General features: G+C 36.0%; 1 protein-coding gene across 2 annotated transcripts; it reads right to left on the reverse strand.

Moving 5' to 3' along the window:
• Nucleotides 1-2,638: 2,638 nt before the first annotated feature.
• On the reverse strand, nucleotides 2,639-16,536 carry rwdd (RWD domain containing 4). 2 transcript variants are annotated; one of them, XM_028441818.1, is made up of 7 exons: nucleotides 16,387-16,536; nucleotides 16,198-16,307; nucleotides 7,329-7,479; nucleotides 5,515-5,620; nucleotides 3,769-3,818; nucleotides 3,659-3,661; nucleotides 2,639-3,084 (listed from the first exon to the last, which is right to left on the reverse strand). In XM_028441818.1, the coding sequence occupies exons 1-7, from the start codon at nucleotides 16,492-16,494 to the stop codon at nucleotides 3,052-3,054; spliced, it is 561 nt and encodes a 186-aa protein (XP_028297619.1). In that variant the 5' UTR covers nucleotides 16,495-16,536; the 3' UTR covers nucleotides 2,639-3,051. The 2 variants fall into 2 exon arrangements, with proteins under 2 accessions (XP_028297619.1, XP_028297620.1); XM_028441819.1 differs by lacking the exon at nucleotides 3,659-3,661 and having other exon boundaries at nucleotides 2,639-3,087.
• Nucleotides 16,537-19,082: the final 2,546 nt, after the last annotated feature.

Here is a 19,082-nt window from a genome sequence, read left to right on the forward strand (position 1 = left end):
GCAGTATGTGCTCCCCTCCATCCCCTTTCTTTTAATTACACCTCATACATTCACGAAACACACACATTCACACAGGGGGTAGGGAAGTGCCTCTCCATTGGGGAATGGACTACTACTATTGCTATTACTACTATTACTACTATTATTACTACTGTTACTATTACTACTACTATTGCTATTGCTATTACTACTACTATTGCTATTGCTACTACTACTATTACTACTGTTATTACTACTGTTACTATTACTACTACTACTACTACTACTACTATTGCTATTACTACTATTACGACTATTATTACTACTGTTACTATTACTACTACTACTACTATTACTACTACTATTGCTATTGCTATTACTACTATTATTACTACTGTTACTATTACTACTACTACTACTATTACTACTACTATTGCTATTACTACTATTATTACTACTGTTACTATTACTACTACTACTACTATTACTGCTACTATTGCTATTACTATTACTACTACTATTGCTATTACTATTACTACTACTACTATTACTACTATTATTACTACTGTTACTATTACTACTACTACTACTATTACTACTACTATTGCTATTACTACTACTATTGCTATTGCTACTACTACTATTACTACTGTTACTATTACTACTACTACTACTACTACTATTGCTATTACTACTATTACGACTATTATTACTACTGTTACTATTACTACTACTACTACTATTACTACTACTATTGCTATTGCTATTACTACTATTATTACTACTGTTACTATTACTACTACTACTACTATTACTGCTACTATTGCTATTACTATTACTACTACTATTGCTATTACTATTACTACTACTACTATTACGACTATTATTACTACTGTTACTATTACTACTACTACTACTATTACTATGATTACTACTACTACTATTACTGCTACTGCTACTACTACTACTGTTGTTACTATTACTACTACTACTGTTACCACTACTACTATTACTACTACTACTGTTACTACTACTACTACTATTACTGCTACTGCTACTACTACTACTACTGTTGTTACTATTACTACTACTACTGTTACCACTACTACTATTACTACTACTACTGTTACTATTACTATTACTACTACTACTACTATTGCTACTATTACTACTACTACTACTATTGCTATTACTACTACTGTTACTATTGCTATTACTACTACTACTACTGTTACTATTACTACTACTGTTACTATTACTACTACTATTACTGCTACTACTACTATTACTACTGTTACCACTACTACTACTACTACTACTGTTACTACTACTACTACTACTACTGTTACTATTACTACTACTGTTACTAATGTTACCACTACTACTACTGTTACTATTACTACTACTATTACTAATGTTACCACTACTACTACTGTTACTATTACTACTACTACTGTTTCCATTACTACTGTTACCATTACTACTACTATTACTAATGTTACTACTACTACTACTGTTACTACTACTACTACTATTACTACTACTACTACTGTTACCATTACTACTACTGTTACTACTACTATTACTACTACTACTACTACTACTGTTCCCATTACTACTACTACTACTACTGTTACCATTACTACTACTACTACTACTGTTACTATTACTACTGTTACCATTACTACTGCAACTACTACTACTACTATTACTACTCTAACTACTACTGTTATTACTACTATTACTACTGTTCAGTAGGATCAGGAGAAACTGGTCCATGCTTTTATCTCCAGCAGACTGGACTATTGTAATGGTCTTCATCAAACATCTACAGCTGGTTCAGAACGCTGCAGCTCAGGTCTGAACCAGAACAAAGAGGTCAGAACACATTACACTGGCTCCCAGTCAGCCTCAGAGGAGACTGTAAAGTTCTGCTGCTGGTTATAAATGTGTGAATGGGTTTGGTCCAGAATACATCAGTGAGATGTTAGTCAGGTATGAACCCAGCAGGTCTCTGAGATCTATGGACACAGGTCAGATAGTGGAGCCCAGAGCTCACAGTAACCATGGTGATGCTGTGTTTAGTTGTTATGCTGCAAAGAAGTGGAACAAACTGCAGCAGAGCTGAAGTCAGCATCACATGTGAACATTTTTAAATCAAAGTTAAAGACACTTTTTTTCTGTATGATTGATAGAGAGATTTATGGTCATGATGATGATGTCATGTGTTTGTTGTTGATTTTAAATGTTCTTATTGATTTTAAACAATTGAATGTTTTATCATGTAAAGCACATTGAGTTGCCTTGTGTATGAAATGTGCTATACAAATAAATTTGCCTTGCCTTGCTGTTACTTATACTACTACTACTACTATTACTACTGATATTAGTGCTGTAATAATATAATAATTTTACTTTACACCCATAAATAAACCCTTTATAACACTACAGAGTATGTACACCTCTATGTACGTACAACCTTCAAACACATACTCATTAACTCTACTTAAGCTCCTCCCACTATATGAATACATACTTCAGACGGACACTGTACTAGTAGATTTAATAATGATAAAATGAAGAGAAGTGACAGGTAAAGTTGAAACATATTCTAATAATTATTAACTATGTATGTGTCAGACATAGAACTGTAACATAGTTCACCAGGTTTAAGTTTAATTACATTGTAATTGACAGTTTTTATAGAATTTACATGACAATTGCAATTACAGTCAATTATCTGAACTCAATTACAATTCAACAGAAAGATTAGTTTCAGTTACAAATACAGTTATAATTCAGCCCAACCCTAATACACACACACACACACACACACACATATGTGTGTTGTTTCTAGCTCCTCCCACAGTGATTAAGGAATAATGTTGATCATCACTGACTGTTTCACGTCTTTATTGTGGATTATTCAACATACACGTGTGTAGAACATGTGTAAAGACGTGTGTGTGTGTGTGTGCAGTCAACCCTGGATCTACCCTGGGTCCTAGAGAGTCCTGTCCTGTACACATGGAAACCATCAGAACCTGTTCCTCATGGTTCCTGGTCCTGGTCCTAGTCCTCCTCCTTCCCTCCAGTCTTACTGAGCTGCAGAAGAAGAAACAAACAAAAAGACAGTCATCAGATGTTTTGTCCTTCTAACTCACAACCTTTTCCTAAATGTCCTAAATCTAAGAACATAGATGTATATATAAGAAAATATTATCACATCAGAATATAAAATGACTATCTATCTTAAACGGTTTTAAGAAAAGCTTTGAAGATGACTTGAGCATAGTAAAACAACGGCCTGAATAGCACGTACCACGTTCCCGAGAATTCAGGGAAAATCAAATGAAATTGTGCGACATGAAATCATAATATACGTTGAATTGCCTTTGAAACGATTTATCACATGACCATGTTCACATAAATTTTGAAATTACCAGAAAGGGAAAATCAACTTTTGTTTTTTTTCTTTTGAGGCCCAATGGAGGGAAAAAATAATTGTGTTGCACATTTTCGAACTCGATGAAGGTATTTAGACCCTGAAGCCACACGCCAAAGTTGGTTTTCCTATCTTAAAGAGTTTGTTTACTTTAACAGAGCTCAAACCCATGTCCTCCTTCCACTGGGGGACAATAAGGACAAACACTCTCCATCCTGTCATGGTTTCACTCACATGCTGATGGTGGGTCCAGTCCAGATGATGAGTCAGCACCAGAACACAAAGAGCAAACATGAGTCAGTGATAGGAGGAGGAGGAGCATGGTGAGGAGGAGACCCACCTACCTTAATCACATCCACCCAGTTCCACCCACGTGGAAGCTCCCCTTTATGATCTACACACACACACACACACACACACACACACACACACACACACACACACACACGTAAGTAACTACAACTAACTGCATAAATAAAAGAAACTACAAGAGACTTAATAAATAAACACATGTAGAACACATTAGCATACACGGAGCTAACGGCTAACTAAAGGAACACATGTAGAACACATTAGCATACGCGGAGCTAACGGCTAACTAAAGGAACACATGTAGAACACATTAGCATACACGGAGCTAACGGCTAACTAAAGGAACACATATAGAACACATTAGCATACGCGGAGCTAACGGCTAACTAAAGGAACACATGTAGAACACATTAGCATACGCGGAGCTAACGGCTAACTAAAGGAACACATGTAGAACACATTAGCATACGCGGAGCTAACGGCTAACTAAAGGAACACATGTAGAACACATTAGCATACATGGAGCTAACGGCTAACTAAAGGAACACATGTAGAACACATTAGCATACATGGAGCTAACGGCTAACTAAAGGAACACATGTAGAACACATTAGCATACATGGAGCTAACGGCTAACTAAAGGAACACATGTAGAACACATTAGCATACATGGAGCTAACGGCTAACTAAAAGAACACATGTAGAACACATTAGCATACATGGAGCTAACGGCTAACTAAAGGAACACATGTAGAACACATTAGCATACATGGAGCTAACGGCTAACTAAAGGAACACATGTAGAACACATTAGCATACACGGAGCTAACGGCTAACTAAAGGAACACATGTAGAACACATTAGCATACACGGAGCTAACGGCTAACTAAAGGAACACATGTAGAACACATTAGCATACATGGAGCTAACGGCTAACTAAAGGAACACATGTAGAACACATTAGCATACACGGAGCTAACGGCTAACTAAAGGAACACATGTAGAACACATTAGCATACATGGAGCTAACGGCTAACTAAAGGAACATATGTAGAACACATTAGCATACACGGAGCTAACGGCTAACTAAAGGAACACATGTAGAACACATTAGCATACACGGAGCTAACGGCTAACTAAAGGAACACATGTAGAACACATTAGCATACACGGAGCTAACGGCTAACTAAAGGAACACATGTAGAACACATTAGCATACACGGAGCTAACGGCTAACTAAAGGAACACATGTAGAACACATTAGCATACATGGAGCTAACGGCTAACTAAAGGAACACATGTAGAACACATTAGCATACACGGAGCTAACGGCTAACTAAAGGAACACATGTAGAACACATTAGCATACACGGAGCTAACGGCTAACTAAAGGAACACATGTAGAACACATTAGCATACACGGAGCTAACGGCTAACTAAAGGAACACATGTAGAACACATTAGCATACACGGAGCTAACGGCTAACTAAAGGAACACATGTAGAACACATTAGCATACACGGAGCTAACGGCTAACTAAAGGAACACATGTAGAACACTACATGGGTCTATAACTGTGATGTGTGAACACATTAAATGATTGTTTTTATATATGCTGAGGTGTGTAGAGTTTGTGTGCGTAAAGGAGCGTCACACACACACACACACACACACACACACACACACACACACACACACACACACACACACACACACACACACACACACACACACACACACACACACACACACACAAAGACACACACACACACACACACCTGTCCTGTTGATGAGTCTCCTCTTCTGGGCCTTGGTCAGCTGCTCCTTCTTCTCCTTCTTAGTTCCTGATATGTTAGTGGTGTGATCAGTGCTGGAACACACCGTCTATAGCACATGGACACACACACACACACACACACATTAACTACAACAACATGAACACACACAATGACTCAGGAACTGCTCATTTAATCTAATCAGTGTCTAATTTAGAACTTTTCAAGCAGTAACTGAACCTGAGATAAACCAACACCAGCAAAATGATACACACTGTACAACCACTGCTTCTGGGATACAGTAGGTTAAATGCAGAGGACACATTTCATATACTATGTAATAACATATATGACCAATAAAGCCCCAATTTAATCTATAAAACACTGTAAAAACACATAAAATTATAAAACACTGTGAAAACACCAGTGACGTGCATAATTATTATTTATCTATTTTTCCATTTCCAATAGCCTACAGTACCTATAAGTTTAAAAGTGTCAGCATTTTGTGCGTTTCATAGCCCAAATTACTAAACAGCGCTATTTTCGGCTGCACAGTCTCACTCTGCTGTAAGGCAGAAGGAGGCCACACCCCCTCCCAAAGGCACGTTGCTGCTCTGCCTCTGTTCCCATTGTGTGTTTTTATGTGTTTGCACATGCTCAGTCAGTTCCCCAAGGTAAAAACCATTTATGTCCAAAGGCAGCTCTCTACGCTGCCTTTGGACGTAACCGTGCTATGCTAAATGCTATACGTACGTTCACAGTGCATTAGTGAATTGATCCAGCGTGGCTGCTGCTACATTCTCTAGCTCGTGGGCGGGATAACACTACAGTCATGATGACAGCGCTACAGATGATAGAGAAACTTTGTTTTGAGGAAAAACTACAGTTTTTAAAAGATGGAGACCAACACCTGAGCTACCAGACCTTCAGCAAAGATAAGGTCAGAACATTGTTGGTTCTTTCTACAGTGAATGGAACAAAAGGAAGGATTGACTTTGTGGATGCTCCTCACTGAGGATGTTCTGAGTTGTTGTTGTTGTGATTTTCTCCATGTTTCTGTGTTTCCAACACAAACAACAGATGTGCTGTCGTGTCATGAGATATATGTTGTTGGAGAGTATGGAGGCTATATTAAATAATGTTTATGTTTCTTTAATGGTGTTTATGTTGTTGATTTTGTTAGATGATAAACACTTGTTCATGTGGATCTTGTTGGGTTTTTTCTTTCTTATTATGAATTTTAAATTTTGATAAGTACATTGAGATGACTTTGTTGGAAATTGCTTTATACACATGAAGTTTATTTGAATTGAATTAACACTTGACAGCAGAAACATATGAAATTGTCATTGGTGGTCTCCATTTGCAACGTGCCTACCCAGCCCTAGTGGTCACTGCACGTCACTATGTCTACCATTGGTGGTATTTACAAACCATGGTTACTGTAGTAATATCTGTATAATGTGAGTCAGTACGTACCTGTATGTGTGCAACTATAATAATGTTCCTTAATAAGGTATTTAGTTTATATTAGATCATTCTCTCCATTTAAAATGTTACTGTATAAGTCATTATTATTATTGTGTAACTATACTTTTGGTTGGTATTAGCACAATATTTACTTGAAATAAAAAAATGAAATGAAATGAATTAAAAAAACACTATAAAAACAAAAAAACCTAAATGAAAACACAAAATTAGAAAAACAATAAAACACTGTTAAAAAACACACAAAGTGAACTATTATTGATGCCTTTGGGGGCTGTGGACCACAGGTTGAACACCTACGTATATCTATAATAAAAAGCACTAACCACAGCAGTGACTACAGGTCTGTGCTGCTCCATGAGGGTCTGCTGGTTCTCCTTGGCCCACTCAAACAGAGTGTACATCATAGCAGCTCCAAGGTTAGCCTCCACCTGCTCCTCCAGCTTAGACGCTATCAGCTGCTTAGTCTCCACTGATCTGCTCACAACACAACAAACAGCTGATCACTCTTTCTATTCTGGGCTCATTTTCTCTTCTTTTCTGGGTTTATTTCAATTGTATATGTTTTTCTGGTCATTTCTTGTATTCTTGTCATTTTTGTGCATATTTGTTGTCATTCTTCATGTCATTCTGTAGTGTTTCTGTGTATTTCTGTAGTGTTTCTGTGTATTTCTGTAGTGTTTCTGTGTATTTCTGTAGTGTTTCTGTGTATTTCTGTAGTGTTTCTGTGTATTTCTGTAGTGTTTCTGTGTATTTCTGTAGTGGTTCTGTGTATTTCTGTAGTGTTTCTGTGTATTTCTGTAGTGTTTCTGTGTATTTCTGTAGTGTTTCTGTGTATTTCTGTAGTGGTTCTGTGTATTTCTGTAGTGTTTCTGTGTATTTCTGTAGTGTTTCTGTGTATTTCTGTACTGGTTTTGTGTATTTCTGTAGTGTTTCTGTGTATTTCTGTAGTGTTTCTGTGTATTTCTGTAGTGTTTCTGTGTATTTCTGTAGTGTTTCTGTGTATTTCTGTGTATTTCTGTAGTGTTCTGTGTATTTCTGTAGTGTTCTGTGTATTTCTGTAGTGTTCTGTGTATTTCTGTAGTGTTTCTGTGTATTTCTGTAGTGGTTTTGTGTATTTCTGTAGTGGTTTTGTGTATTTCTGTAGTGGTTTTGTGTATTTCTGTAGTGGTTTTGTGTATTTCTGTAGTGGTTTTGTGTATTTCTGTAGTGGTTCTGTGTATTTCTGTAGTGGTTCTGTGTATTTCTGTAGTGGTTTTGTGTATTTCTGTAGTGTTCTGTGTATTTCTGTAGTGTTTCTGTGTATTTCTGTAGTGTTTCTGTGTATTTCTGTGTATTTCTGTAGTGTTCTGTGTATTTCTGTAGTGGTTTTGTGTATTTCTGTAGTGGTTTTGTGTATTTCTGTAGTGTTTCTGTGTATTTCTGTAGTGGTTTTGTGTGTTTTTGTGTATTTCTGTAGTGGTTCTGTGTATTTTTGTGTGTTTCTGTTGTGGTTTTGTGTATTTCTGTAGTGGTTCTGTGTGTTTTTGTGTGTTTTTGTGTATTTCTGTAGTGGTTTTGTGTATTTCTGTAGTGGTTTTGTGTATTTCTGTAGTGGTTTTGTGTATTTCTGTAGTGGTTTTGTGTATTTCTGTAGTGGTTTTGTGTATTTCTGTAGTGGTTTTGTGTATTTCTGTAGTGGTTCTGTGTATTTCTGTAGTGGTTCTGTGTATTTCTGTGGTGGTTCTGTGTATTTCTGTGGTGGTTTTGTGTATTTCTGTAGTGGTTTTGTGTATTTCTGTAGTGGTTTTGTGTATTTCTGTTGTGGTTTTGTGTATTTCTGTAGTGGTTTTGTGAGTTTCTGTGTATTTCTGTAGTGTTTTTGAGTGTTTCTGTGTATTTCTGTAGTGGTTCTGTGTATTTTTGTGTGTTTCTGTTGTGGTTTTGTGTATTTCTGTAGTGTTTCTGTGTATTTCTGTAGTGGTTTTGTGAGTTTCTGTGTATTTCTGTAGTGTTTTTGAGTGTTTCTGTGTATTTCTGTAGTGGTTTTGTGAGTTTCTGTGTATTTCTGTAGTGTTTTTGAGTGTTTCTGTGTGTTTCTGTTGTGTTTTTGAGTGTTTCTGTGTATTTCTGTAGTGGTTCTGTGTATTTTTGTGTGTTTCTGTTGTGGTTTTGTGTATTTCTGTAGTGGTTCTGTTGTGGTTCTGTGTATTTCTGTAGTGGTTTTGTGTATTTCTGTAGTGGTTTTGTGTATTTCTGTAGTGGTTCTGTGTATTTCTGTAGTGGTTTTGTGTATTTCTGTAGTGGTTTTGTGTATTTCTGTAGTGGTTTTGTGTATTTCTGTAGTGGTTCTGTGTATTTCTGTAGTGGTTCTGTGTATTTCTGTAGTGGTTTTGTGTATTTCTGTAGTGGTTCTGTGTATTTCTGTAGTGGTTTTGTGTATTTCTGTAGTGGTTCTGTGTATTTTTGTGTATTTCTGTAGTGTTTTTGAGTGTTTCTGTAGTGGTTCTGTGTATTTTTGTGTGTTTCTGTTGTGGTTTTGTGTATTTCTGTAGTGTTTCTGTGTATTTCTGTAGTGGTTTTGTGAGTTTCTGTGTATTTCTGTAGTGTTTTTGAGTGTTTCTGTGTATTTCTGTAGTGGTTCTGTGTATTTTTGTGTGTTTCTGTTGTGGTTTTGTGTTTTTCTGTAGTGTTTCTGTGTATTTCTGTAGTGGTTTTGTGAGTTTCTGTGTATTTCTGTAGTGTTTTTGAGTGTTTCTGTGTGTTTCTGTTGTGTTTTTGAGTGTTTCTGTGTATTTCTGTAGTGGTTCTGTGTATTTTTGTGTGTTTCTGTTGTGGTTTTGTGTATTTCTGTAGTGGTTCTGTTGTGGTTCTGTGTATTTCTGTAGTGGTTTTGTGTATTTCTGTAGTGGTTTTGTGTATTTCTGTAGTGGTTCTGTGTATTTCTGTAGTGGTTCTGTGTATTTCTGTAGTGTTTCTGTGTATTTCTGTAGTGGTTTTGTGTATTTCTGTAGTGGTTCTGTGTATTTCTGTAGTGGTTTTGTGTATTTCTGTAGTGGTTCTGTGTATTTCTGTAGTGTTTCTGTGTATTTCTGTAGTGGTTTTGTGTATTTCTGTAGTGTTCTTTGTATTTCTGTAGTGGTTTTGTGTGTTTCTGTAGTGTTTCTGTGTATTTCTGTAGTGGTTTTGTGTATTTCTGTAGTGGTTCTGTGTATTTCTCTAGTGTTCTGTGTATTTCTGTAGTGGTTTTGTGTGTTTTTGTAGTGGTTTTGTGTATTTCTGTAGTGGTTTTGTGTATTTCTGAAGTGGTTCTGTGTATTTCTGTAGTGGTTCTGTGTATTTCTGTAGTGTTCTGTGTATTTCTGTAGTGGTTTTGTGTGTTTCTGTAGTGTTTCTGTGTATTTCTGTAGTGTTTTTGTGTATTTCTGTAGTGTTCTGTGTATTTCTGTAGTGGTTCTGTGTATTTCTTTAGTGGTTTTGTGTATTTCTGTAGTGGTTTTGTGTATTTCTGTAGTGTTTTTGTGTATTTCTGTAGTGTTCTGTGTATTTCTGTAGTGGTTCTGTGTATTTCTTTAGTGGTTCTGTGTATTTCTGTAGTGGTTTTGTGTATTTCTGTAGTGATTTTGTGTATTTCTGTTGTGGTTTTTTGTATTTCTGTAGTGGTTTTGTGTATTTCTGTTGTGGTTCTGTGTATTTCTGTAGTGTTTCTGTGTATTTATGTAGTGTTTCTATGTATTTCTGTAGTGGTTCTGTGTATTTCTGTAGTGTTCTGTGTATTTCTGTAGTGGTTCTGTGTATTTCTGTAGTGGTTCTGTGTATTTCTGTAGTGTTTCTGTGTATTTCTGTAGAGTTTCTGTGTATTTCTGTAGTGGTTCTGTGTATTTCTGTAGTGTTCTGTGTATTTCTGTAGTGGTTCTGTGTATTTCTGTAGTGGTTCTGTGTATTTCTGTAGTGGTTTTGTGTATTTCTGTAGTGGTTTTGTGTATTTTTTGTAGTGGTTTTGTGTGTTTTTGTAGTGGTTTTGTGTATTTCTGTAGTGATTTTGTGTATTTCTGTTGTGGTTTTGTGTATTTCTGTAGTGGTTCTGTGTATTTCTGAAGTGGTTTTGTGTATTTCTGAAGTGGTTTTGTGTATTTCTGAAGTGGTTTTGTGTGTTTCTGTAGTGGTTTTGTGTATTTCTGTTGTGGTTTTGTGTATTTCTGTTGTGGTTTTGTGTATTTCTGTAGTGGTTTTGTGTATTTCTGTAGTGGTTTTGTGTATTTCTGTAGTGGTTTTGTGTATTTCTGTAGTGGTTTTGTGTATTTCTGTAGTGGTTCTGTGTATTTCTGTAGTGGTTCTGTGTATTTCTGTAGTGTTTCTGTGTATTTCTGTAGTGGTTTTGTGTGTTTCTGTAGTGTTTCTGTGTATTTCTGTAGTGGTTCTGTGTATTTCTGTGTATTTCTGTAGTGTTTCTGTGTATTTCTGTAGTGGTTCTGTGTATTTCTGTGTATTTCTGTAGTGTTTCTGTGTATTTCTGTAGTGGTTCTGTGTATTTCTGTGTATTTCTGTAGAGTTTCTGTGTATTTCTGTAGTGGTTTTGTGTATTTCTGTAGTGTTTCTGTGTATTTCTGTAGAGTTTCTGTGTATTTCTGTAGTGGTTTTGTGTGTTTTTGTAGTGGTTTTGTGTATTTCTGTAGTGGTTTTGTGTGTTTTTGTAGTGGTTTTGTGTATTTCTGTTGTGGTTTTGTGTATTTTTGTAGTGATTTTGTGTATTTCTGTAGTGGTTTTGTGTATTTCTGTAGTGTTTCTGTGTATTTCTGTAGTGGTTTTGTGTATTTCTGTAGTGTTCTTTGTATTTCTGTAGTGGTTCTGTGTATTTCTGTAGTGTTTCTGTGTATTTCTGTAGTGTTTCTGTGTATTTCTGTAGTGGTTTTGTGTATTTCTGTAGTGTTCTTTGTATTTCTGTAGTGGTTTTGTGTGTTTCTGTAGTGTTTCTGTGTATTTCTGTAGTGGTTTTGTGTATTTCTGTAGTGGTTCTGTGTATTTCTGTAGTGTTCTGTGTATTTCTGTAGTGGTTTTGTGTGTTTTTGTAGTGGTTTTGTGTATTTCTGTAGTGTTTTTGTGTATTTCTGTAGTGTTCTGTGTATTTCTGTAGTGGTTCTGTGTATTTCTTTAGTGGTTTTGTGTATTTCTGTAGTGGTTTTGTGTATTTCTGTAGTGTTTTTGTGTATTTCTGTAGTGTTCTGTGTATTTCTGTAGTGGTTCTGTGTATTTCTTTAGTGGTTCTGTGTATTTCTGTAGTGGTTTTGTGTATTTCTGTAGTGATTTTGTGTATTTCTGTAGTGGTTTTGTGTATTTCTGTTGTGGTTTTGTGTATTTCTGTTGTGGTTTTGTGTATTTCTGTAGTGTTTCTGTGTATTTCTGTAGTGTTTCTGTGTATTTCTGTAGTGGTTCTGTGTATTTCTGTAGTGTTCTGTGTATTTCTGTAGAGTTTCTGTGTATTTCTGTAGTGGTTCTGTGTATTTCTGTAGTGTTCTGTGTATTTCTGTAGTGGTTCTGTGTATTTCTGTAGTGGTTCTGTGTATTTCTGTAGTGGTTCTGTGTATTTCTGTAGTGGTTTTGTGTATTTCTGTAGTGGTTTTGTGTATTTCTGTAGTGGTTTTGTGTATTTTTGTAGTGGTTTTGTGTGTTTTTGTAGTGGTTTTGTGTATTTCTGTAGTGATTTTGTGTATTTCTGTTGTGGTTTTGTGTATTTCTGTAGTGGTTCTGTGTATTTCTGAAGTGGTTTTGTGTATTTCTGAAGTGGTTTTGTGTATTTCTGAAGTGGTTTTGTGTATTTCTGAAGTGGTTTTGTGTGTTTCTGTAGTGGTTTTGTGTATTTCTGTTGTGGTTTTGTGTATTTCTGTTGTGGTTTTGTGTATTTCTGTAGTGGTTTTGTGTATTTCTGTAGTGGTTTTGTGTATTTCTGTAGTGGTTCTGTGTATTTCTGTAGTGGTTCTGTGTATTTCTGTAGTGTTTCTGTGTATTTCTGTAGTGGTTTTGTGTGTTTCTGTAGTGTTTCTGTGTATTTCTGTAGTGGTTCTGTGTATTTCTGTGTATTTCTGTAGTGTTTCTGTGTATTTCTGTAGAGTTTCTGTGTATTTCTGTAGTGGTTTTGTGTATTTCTGTAGTGTTTCTGTGTATTTCTGTAGAGTTTCTGTGTATTTCTGTAGTGGTTTTGTGTGTTTTTGTAGTGGTTTTGTGTATTTCTGTAGTGGTTTTGTGTGTTTTTGTAGTGGTTTTGTGTATTTCTGTTGTGGTTTTGTGTATTTCTGTAGTGATTTTGTGTATTTCTGTAGTGGTTTTGTGTATTTCTGTAGTGGTTTTGTGTGTTTTTGTAGTGGTTTTGTGTATTTCTGTTGTGGTTTTGTGTATTTCTGTAGTGTTTCTGTGTATTTCTGTTGTGGTTTTGTGTATTTCTGTAGTGTTTCTGTGTATTTCTGTAGTGGTTCTGTGTATTTCTGTTGTGGTTTTGTGTATTTCTGTAGAGTTTCTGTGTATTTCTGTAGTGGTTCTGTGTGTTTCTGTAGTGGTTCTGTGTATTTCTGTAGTGTTCTGTGTATTTCTGTAGTGGTTTTGTGTATTTCTGAAGTGGTTTTGTGTATTTCTGAAGTGGTTCTGTGTATTTCTGTAGTGTTTTTGTGTATTTCTGTAGTGTTCTGTGTATTTCTGTAGTGGTTCTGTGTATTTCTTTAGTGGTTTTGTGTATTTCTGTAGTGGTTTTGTGCATTTCTGTAGTGTTTTTGTGTATTTCTGTAGTGTTCTGTGTATTTCTGTAGTGGTTCTGTGTATTTCTTTAGTGGTTTTGTGTATTTCTGTAGTGGTTTTGTGTATTTCTGTAATGGTTTTGTGTGTTTTTGTAGTGGTTTTGTGTATTTCTGTTGTGGTTTTGTGTATTTCTGTAGTGGTTTTGTGTATTTCTGTAGTGGTTTTGTGTATTTCTGTAGTGATTTTGTGTATTTCTGTTGTGGTTTTTTGTATTTCTGTAGTGGTTTTGTGTATTTCTGTTGTGGTTTTGTGTATTTCTGTAGTGGTTTTGTGTATTTCTGTAGTGGTTCTGTGTATTTCTGTAGTGTTCTGTGTATTTCTGTAGTGTTCTGTGTATTTCTGTAGTGGTTTTGTGTATTTCTGTAGTGGTTTTGTGTATTTCTGTTGTGGTTTTGTGTATTTCTGTAGTGGTTTTGTGTATTTCTGTAGTGTTTCTGTGTATTTCTGTAGTGTTTCTGTGTATTTCTGTAGTGTTTCTGTGTATTTCTGTAGTGGTTCTGTGTATTTCTGTAGTGGTTCTGTGTATTTCTGTAGTGGTTCTGTGTATTTCTGTAGTGTTCTGTGTATTTCTGTAGTGTTCTGTGTATTTCTGTAGTGGTTTTGTGTATTTCTGTAGTGGTTTTGTGTATTTCTGTAGTGGTTTTGTGTATTTCTGTAGTGGTTTTGTGTATTTTTGTAGTGGTTCTGTGTATTTCTGAAGTGGTTTTGTGTATTTCTGAAGTGGTTTTGTGTATTTCTGAAGTGGTTTTGTGTGTTTCTGTTGTGGTTTTGTGTATTTCTGTAGTGATTTTGTGTATTTCTGTTGTGGTTTTGTGTATTTCTGTAGTGTTTCTGTGTATTTCTGTTGTGGTTTTGTGTATTTCTGTAGAGTTTCTGTGTATTTCTGTAGTGGTTCTGTGTGTTTCTGTAGTGTTCTGTGTATTTCTGTAGTGGTTCTGTGTATTTCTGTAGTGGTTCTGTGTATTTCTGTAGTGTTCTGTGTATTTCTGTAGTGGTTTTGTGTGTTTTTGTAGTGGTTTTGTGTATTTCTGTAGTGGTTTTGTGTATTTCTGTAGTGGTTTTGTGTATTTCTGTAGTGGTTCTGTGTATTTCTGTAGTGTTTCTGTGTATTTCTGTTGTGGTTTTGTGTATTTCTGTAGTGGTTCTGTGTATTTCTGTAGTGTTTCTGTGTATTTCTGTAGAGTTTCTGTGTATTTCTGTAGTGGTTCTGTGTATTTCTGTAGTGGTTCTGTGTATTTCTGTAGTGGTTTTGTGTGTTTTTGTAGTGGTTTTGTGTATTTCTGTAGTGGTTTTGTGTATTTCTCAAGTGGTTTTGTGTATTTCTGAAGTGGTTTTGTGTATTTCTGTAGTGGTTTTGTGTATTTCTGTAGTGGTTTTGTGTATTTCTGTTGTGGTTTTGTGTATTTCTGTAGTGTTTCTGTGTATTTCTGTAGTGTTTTTGAGTGTTTTTGTGTATTTCTGTAGTGGTTCTGTGTATTTTTGTGTGTTTCTGTTGTGGTTTTGTGTATTTCTGTAGTGGTTCTGTGTGTTTTTGTGTGTTTCTGTTGTGGTTCTGTGTATTTCTGTAGTGGTTTTGTGTGTTTCTGTTGTGGTTTTGTGTATTTCTGTAGTGTTTCTGTGTATTTATGTAGTGGTTCTGTGTGTTTTTGTGTATTTCTGTAGTGGTTCTGTGTATTTTTGTGTGTTTCGGTTGTGGTTTTGTGAGTTTCTGTGTATTTCTGTAGTGTTTTTGAGTGTTTTTGTGTATTTCTGTAGTGGTTCTGTGTATTTTTGTGTGTTTCTGTTGTGGTTTTGTGTATTTCTGTAGTGGTTCTGTTGTGGTTCTGTGTATTTCTGTAGTGGTTTTGTGTGTTTCTGTTGTGGTTTTGTGTATTTCTGTAGTGTTTCTGTGTATTTATGTAGTGGTTCTGTGTGTTTTTGTGTATTTCTGTAGTGGTTCTGTGTATTTTTGTGTGTTTCGGTTGTGGTTTTGTGAGTTTCTGTGTATTTCTGTAGTGTTTTTGAGTGTTTTTGTGTATTTCTGTAGTGGTTCTGTGTATTTTTGTGTGTTTCTGTTGTGGTTTTGTGTATTTCTGTAGTGGTTCTGTTGTGGTTCTGTGTATTTCTGTAGTGGTTCTGTGTATTTTTGTGTGTTTCTGTTGTGTTTTTGAGTGTTTCTGTAGTGTTTTAGTGTTTTTGTGTATTTCTGTAGAGTTTTTGAGTGTTTCTGTGTGTTTCTGTAGTGGTTCTGTGTATTTTTGTGTATTTCTGTAGTGGTTCTGTGTGTTTCTGTAGTGGTTCTGTGTATTTTTGTGTGTTTCTGGAGTGTTTTAGAGTGTTTTTGTGTATTTCTGTAGAGTTTTTGAGTGTTTCTGTGTGTTTCTGTTGTGGTTTTGTGTATTTCTGTAGTGGTTCTGTGTATTTGTGTGTTTCTGTGCTGCTAACACATACATCCTGTTGTTGAAGAAGGTATCCAGGGAGATGTGGGGACCAGTCTCAGGGTAGGACTCAGGCCATGTGATGTCAATGATGAATGCGTGGGAATCGTCTAGGTCTCCTATCTGTCACACACACACACACACACACCCATTAAAAGAACGTACACACACACACACACAGGAAGTAGTTTAAAGCACTCACTCTGAACTGGAAGGAGACTGGGGTCACCTCCTTAAAGGAATCATCTCCCTCATAGATGGATCTGAGAGCCTCCAGCTCCATCTGTGAACCAATCACAGAAACACACATAGATCTATTTCTATAGTTTTCATCATTTACTGTATGATCATCCTCCTCCTGATGTCTTCAGTTCATATTCTAATCAATATCATTTCTATCATCATTTTCTGTTTTTTTATTATATTTTTCTCTAATTGTGTGTGTTTTGGTATCATTTTGTTCTTTTTATTACTCAGCATATTTCTCTCTCTCTCACACGTTCACACATCTTGGCTGCAGGTAATGCATCGCTGAATGCGCTGAATATAAACACCAATGTGCGCAGTCTGCTATGAACAGAGCCAGACATAACCAGTCGATCACTGAGTGCACGCTCACATTGAGAGCAGCAGTAAAAATGAAGAACGTGCTGAGCTCAGCAATAGATCGTACACATCAGAATCAGGACAGATGTTCAGCTGTGGTTCTCCCAGGGCAGGGGTCTGCAACCTGTGGTTCTGGGGCCTAATGTGGCCCTTTGACTCTTATACAATGGCTCCCTATAGCTTTAAAAAACTATTGAAATAAATAGTTATTTTTTACAGAGGTTATTAATGATTAATGACAAATAAAATCATGATATAACAATTTATTACCTAAAATAAACCACGTTGTACAATGACTCAGCACATTCCTACAACATCTACAGACCATCAACTTTCCTCCACCTGTGACTAACCTTAAGTTTTAAGAAACTAAACCAACAAAAACACTATTTCTGGAAGAAAATACAGATTTTAATTGTGTGGGAACAGATTCATTTAACCACCAATGTACAGGTTAAATATGTATGTTTTATGAAATGAGTAATTAGCATATAATTATAACTGTATATAATGTAATCCACTGTATTGTCTTCATAGAGAAGGTATTTATGGCTCCAGGAGGACTTTAATCCAGGTGAGATGAGGTTCAATGGTTCCTTGTAGAGTAAAGGTTACAGACCCCTGACCAGGGGAAGAGGGTTAGGAGACCCCACTATCAGAGCTGGACCCTCTCAATTTAATTCATGGTGAAACAATACAGATGATAAGTTGGTTATGTTACTGTTAACTTAACTCATGTAGAGCATTTCTGTAAAATAATGAAACAGAATAAATGTAACCTGTTGTCACTCAGCACTAGAGACACTTTATGTTGCTCTTACGGTTTTTTCAACATAATGAGTTATTTTCAAAAATGTATCAAAATGTGTGTCATCAAGCCCCTCCCTCCACCTTTAGTCGTTAAATAAATGAATATTGCCAGAAACAGAGAGAGGTAAAACAAAAAGTAGAAATTCAAAAAAGAGGCAGAAAATGCTAAAAATGTTTACGGTTCGTGGTTTAAAGTTCAGGCAGCAGCAGAAGAAGAACAAGAAGACACTGAGGATGTCCCTCTGTGTGACACACCCACACACACACACACACGCTTACCAAACCCCTCCTCCACTCACTCAAGTAGTTAGTAAAAAGAATAACGGTTAAATATGGAAATGGTTTGGCTTCAGAGAGTGTGTGTGTGTGTGTGTGTGTGTGTGTGTGTGTGTGTGTGTGTGTGTGTGTGTGTGTGTGTGTGTGTGTGTGTGTGTGCGTGCGTGTTGTATAGATCCAAAGGTGTCCGTGGGTCAATAACGTTATAAATAGAACTAAAAACAACTGTTTACGTTACACTGCATGTTTATATAAACAGAGGAAGATCAAACACTGCTTATATGTCGTTACAGACAAGACGGAAACAGAAAAATAACATTAAACTACGTCCATGAGCTCAGTACAGAACAGGAAGTAGACAGGTCTGACTCAACTCTGACCTTACCATGGTTACCATGGTTACCATGGTTACCATTAAAGGGACAGTCCTCAGAAGGCCATCATTACAGCACGTGTGTGTGTGTGTTAGTAGTGGTAAGTGTTATATAATAATACTTCTTCTGATAAACGTATCGGATAAATTCACAATTGTCAGTAATAATAAATCAATAATTGATAGTTAATTATAATAAATAAACTTTAATCAGCTGAAGTTGTTTTTAAACACATCATTAGTATTATAAATGATGATATTGTTCTCTACACTTATATTAATAAATGTCTCTGTGTGACATTAGACATGTGGCTTTAACTGATTTATCTTATTTTAATCTGAAAAACAGGAACTAACAGGTACGTTATGTTATAATAGTTATAGAGGAAACATCAATATATATTGATTATTGCCTTTCTGGGTCAATTGTATGCATCATCTCACTGCAAGGGCAAAATATTGAGATATTTATATCATGGTATACTTGATAGCTTGAAAATATAGAAATATTTTTTTAAAAGGCCACATCGCCCAGCCCTAGTTGGTGGATGTCCAGGTACTGGCTGTGTAGAACATGTGACAACAATGTCTCCATCTTCTTCATATGTCTGGTCTATGGGGTAGCGTGGGAGGACGGAAGCCTTATCTTACCAAGAAAAACATCAAAGCCCAGCTTCATTTTGTAAAAACACATTTAAAGTCTCCCAAACACATGTGGGAAAATGTGTTATGGTCTGATGGAACCAAGGTGGAACTTTTTGGCCATCATTTGGTGCAAAAACAACACTGCTCATCACCAGAAGAACACCATACCTACAGTGAAGCATGGTGGT

Source organism: Gouania willdenowi, unplaced genomic scaffold (assembly GCF_900634775.1).
Source record: "Gouania willdenowi unplaced genomic scaffold, fGouWil2.1 scaffold_332_arrow_ctg1, whole genome shotgun sequence".
Classification (NCBI taxonomy): domain Eukaryota; kingdom Metazoa; phylum Chordata; class Actinopteri; order Blenniiformes; family Gobiesocidae; genus Gouania; species Gouania willdenowi.

Excerpts from the sequence above, each read along its gene's own strand:
- rwdd (XM_028441819.1), bottom strand. The coding sequence starts at position 16,494 with ATGTGTGTTTCTGTGATTGGTTCACAGATGGAGCTGGAGGCTCTCAGA. Across the intron at positions 5,621-7,328 it reads GACCTGTAGTCACTGCTGTG|ACGGTGTGTTCCAGCACTGA; the intron begins GTTAGTGCTTTT and ends CATGTGCTATAG. Across the intron at positions 3,088-3,768 it reads ACTGGGTGGATGTGATTAAG|CAGCTCAGTAAGACTGGAGG; the intron begins GTAGGTGGGTCT and ends TTTCTTCTTCTG.